This window comes from Rhinolophus ferrumequinum, chromosome 8 (assembly GCF_004115265.2).
Source record: "Rhinolophus ferrumequinum isolate MPI-CBG mRhiFer1 chromosome 8, mRhiFer1_v1.p, whole genome shotgun sequence".
In the NCBI taxonomy this organism is placed as follows: Eukaryota; Metazoa; Chordata; class Mammalia; order Chiroptera; family Rhinolophidae; genus Rhinolophus; species Rhinolophus ferrumequinum.
Window position 1 is genome coordinate 21,296,827 of NC_046291.1, and position 2,785 is coordinate 21,299,611.

At 35.5% G+C, this 2,785-nt stretch overlaps 1 protein-coding gene across 1 annotated transcript; it reads right to left on the reverse strand.

Annotated features, from left to right (window-relative positions):
* Positions 1 to 1,800: 1,800 nt before the first annotated feature.
* Positions 1,801 to 2,307, reverse strand: LOC117026053 (60S ribosomal protein L21-like). Its single transcript, XM_033112465.1, has one exon. The coding sequence runs from the start codon at positions 2,281 to 2,283 to the stop codon at positions 1,801 to 1,803; it is 483 nt and encodes a 160-aa protein (XP_032968356.1). The 5' UTR covers positions 2,284 to 2,307.
* Positions 2,308 to 2,785: the final 478 nt, after the last annotated feature.

Below are 2,785 nucleotides of genomic sequence, written 5' to 3' on the forward strand. Positions count from 1 at the left end.
ACGAAGGAAAAAAAATGTTTTTGTAAAATCTTCAAACATCAAAAGCTCATATAATGAGGGATTTGTGAATTTCATACAATAAGTCCTGATTATTATACAACTTAAGTCAGGGAGTGTGATACCTCCAGTATTGTTCTTTTCTCTTAGGATTGCTTTGGCTATTTGGGATCTTTTGTGGTTCCAAACAAATCTGATGACTTTTTGTTCTATTTCTTTAAAAAATGCCATTGGGATTTTGATGGGGATTGCATTAAATCTGTATATTGCTTTGGGTAATATGGCCATTTTAACTATGTTGATTCTTCCAATCCATGAACACGGAATGTATTTCCATTTCTTTGTGTCTTCTTCAATTTCTTCCAAAAATGTCTGATAGTTTTCAGCATATAGGTCTTTCACATCTTTGGTTAAGTTTATTCCTAGGTATTTTATTCTTTTTGCTGCAATTGCAAAAGGAAATGTTTTTTGTATTTCTTTTTCTGAGATTTCATTGTTAGTATATAGGAATGCAATGAACTTTTGTACGTTGATTTTTGTAGCCAGCAACTTGACTGTATTCGTTGATTGTTTCTAATAGCTTTCTGGTGGAGTCTTTAGAGTTTTCTATATATAGCATCATGTCATCTGCAAAGAGTGATAATTTGACTTCTTCATTCCCAATTTGGATGCCTTTTATTTCTTTCTCTTGCCTGATATAATTGATATAATCATATGATTTTTGTCCTTTATTTTGTTTATGTGATGTATCACATTGATGGATTTGCAGATGTTGAACCATCCTTATGACCCGGGGATGAACCCCACTTGGTCGTGATGAATAATCTTTTTAATGCATTGTTGTATTTGATTTGCTAGAATTTTGTTTAGGATTTTGCATCTGTATTCATCAGAGATATTGGTCTGTAGTCTTCTTTTTTTGTGTTGTCCTTACCAGGTTTTGGTATCAGGGTAATGTTGGCCTCATAAAATGAGTTAGGGAGTACTGTCTCTTCTTCAATTTTTTGGAAGAGTTTGAGCAGGATTGGTATTAGATCCTCTTTGAAGGTTTGGTAGAATTCACTAGTGAAGCCATCTGGTCCCTGACTTTTGCTTTTGGGAAGGTTTTGGATGACTGATTCAATTTCGTTACTGGTGATCGGTCTGTTTAGATTTTCCAGTTCTTCGTGGTTCAGCCTTGGAAGACTATATGTTTCTAAGAACTTGTCCATTTCTTCTAGGTTATTGAATTTGGTGGCATATAATCCGTCATAGTATTCTTGGATGATCCTTTGTATTTCTGTGGTGTCCGTGATAACTTCCCCTTTTTCATTTCTGATTTTGTTAATTAGTGTCTTCTCTCTTTGTATCTTAGTGAGTCTAGCCAAGGGTTTGTCAATTTTGTTAATCTTTTCAAAGAACCAGCTCTTTGTCACATTAATTTTTTCTATTGTCTTTTTGTTCTCTATTTCATTTAGTTCTGCTCTGATTTTTGTTATTTCCTTTCTTCTGCTGACCTTGGGTTTCACTTGTTCTTCTTTTTCTAGTTCTTTAAGGTGTAACATGAGGTTATTTATTTGGGATTTTTCTTGTTTCTTGAGATTGGCCTGTAATGACATAAATTTCCCTCTTAATACTGCTTTCGCTGCATCCAAAAAATTTTTGTAGGATGTATTTTCATTGTCATTTGTTTCTATGTATCTTTTTTTTTTCTTTTTTTTTTTAGGACACAAAAGTTTTCTTTAAATATTTCTTTGGGGGAGGGGACGCCACACTCCTCAATTAAGAGAAATATTTTTACAGAGGTCTTTTATTTTTTTACACTTATGCCATGAATTCATAGGGAATGGGTTCCAGCAGCTCAGGCTCCTTTCCATTGGTTCTCACAAAGTGTGCTTCTCTGGGTGGGGCAGGCTGGCGTTTCAGTTGAACCCAGGTACCTTTCTCTTTGGCTTTCTTCTTTTTCTGATCATTTTCCTTCACCCGTTTCAGGAAGCTATCTCGGCTCTTAGAGTGCTTAATATACTCAATACGAACATTAATTCTCTTGGCAAGAATCTTGCCCTTGACTTGTTTGTTTACAACAATGCCAACTGCATGCTGAGTAACATTGCAGACCCTTCCCGTTTTGCCATGGTAACATTTGTGGGGCATTCCTTTTTGAACAGTGCCCATTCCCTTGATGTCTACAATATCACCTTTCTTGTAGATTCGCATGTATGTGGCCAAAGGAACAACTCCATGTTTTCCAAAAGGCCTAGAGAACATATAGCGGGTGCCTCTCCTCTTTCCCTTTGTGTTGGTCATTTTGACGAATTACTGGAAGATGGTGGTCCCGGCCGAAAAGGAGCTCTATGTATCTTTTGATCTCTCCTCTAATTTCTTTGACCCAGTCGTTCTTTTAAAGTATGTTGTTTAATCTCCATGTATTTGTGTTTATTCCTGCTTTCTTTTTGCAGTTGATATCGAATTTCAAACCCTTGTGATCAGAGAATATGCTTGGTATGATTTCAATCTTCTTAAATTTGCTGAGGCTGATTTTATGTCCCAATATATGGTCTATCCTTGCGAATGTTCCATGTACACTAGAAAATAAAGTATAGTCTGATGTTTTAGGATGAAGTGCTCTATATATGTCAATTATGTCCATTTCATCTAATGTGTCATTTAGGGCTGCTATTTCGTTATTTATTTTCTGTTTGGATGATCTATCCATAGCTGTCAATGATGTATTTAAGTCCCCTAGTATAATTGTGTTTTGGTCAATTTCTCCCTTTAGTTCTGTTAGTAGTTGCTTGGTATATTTCGG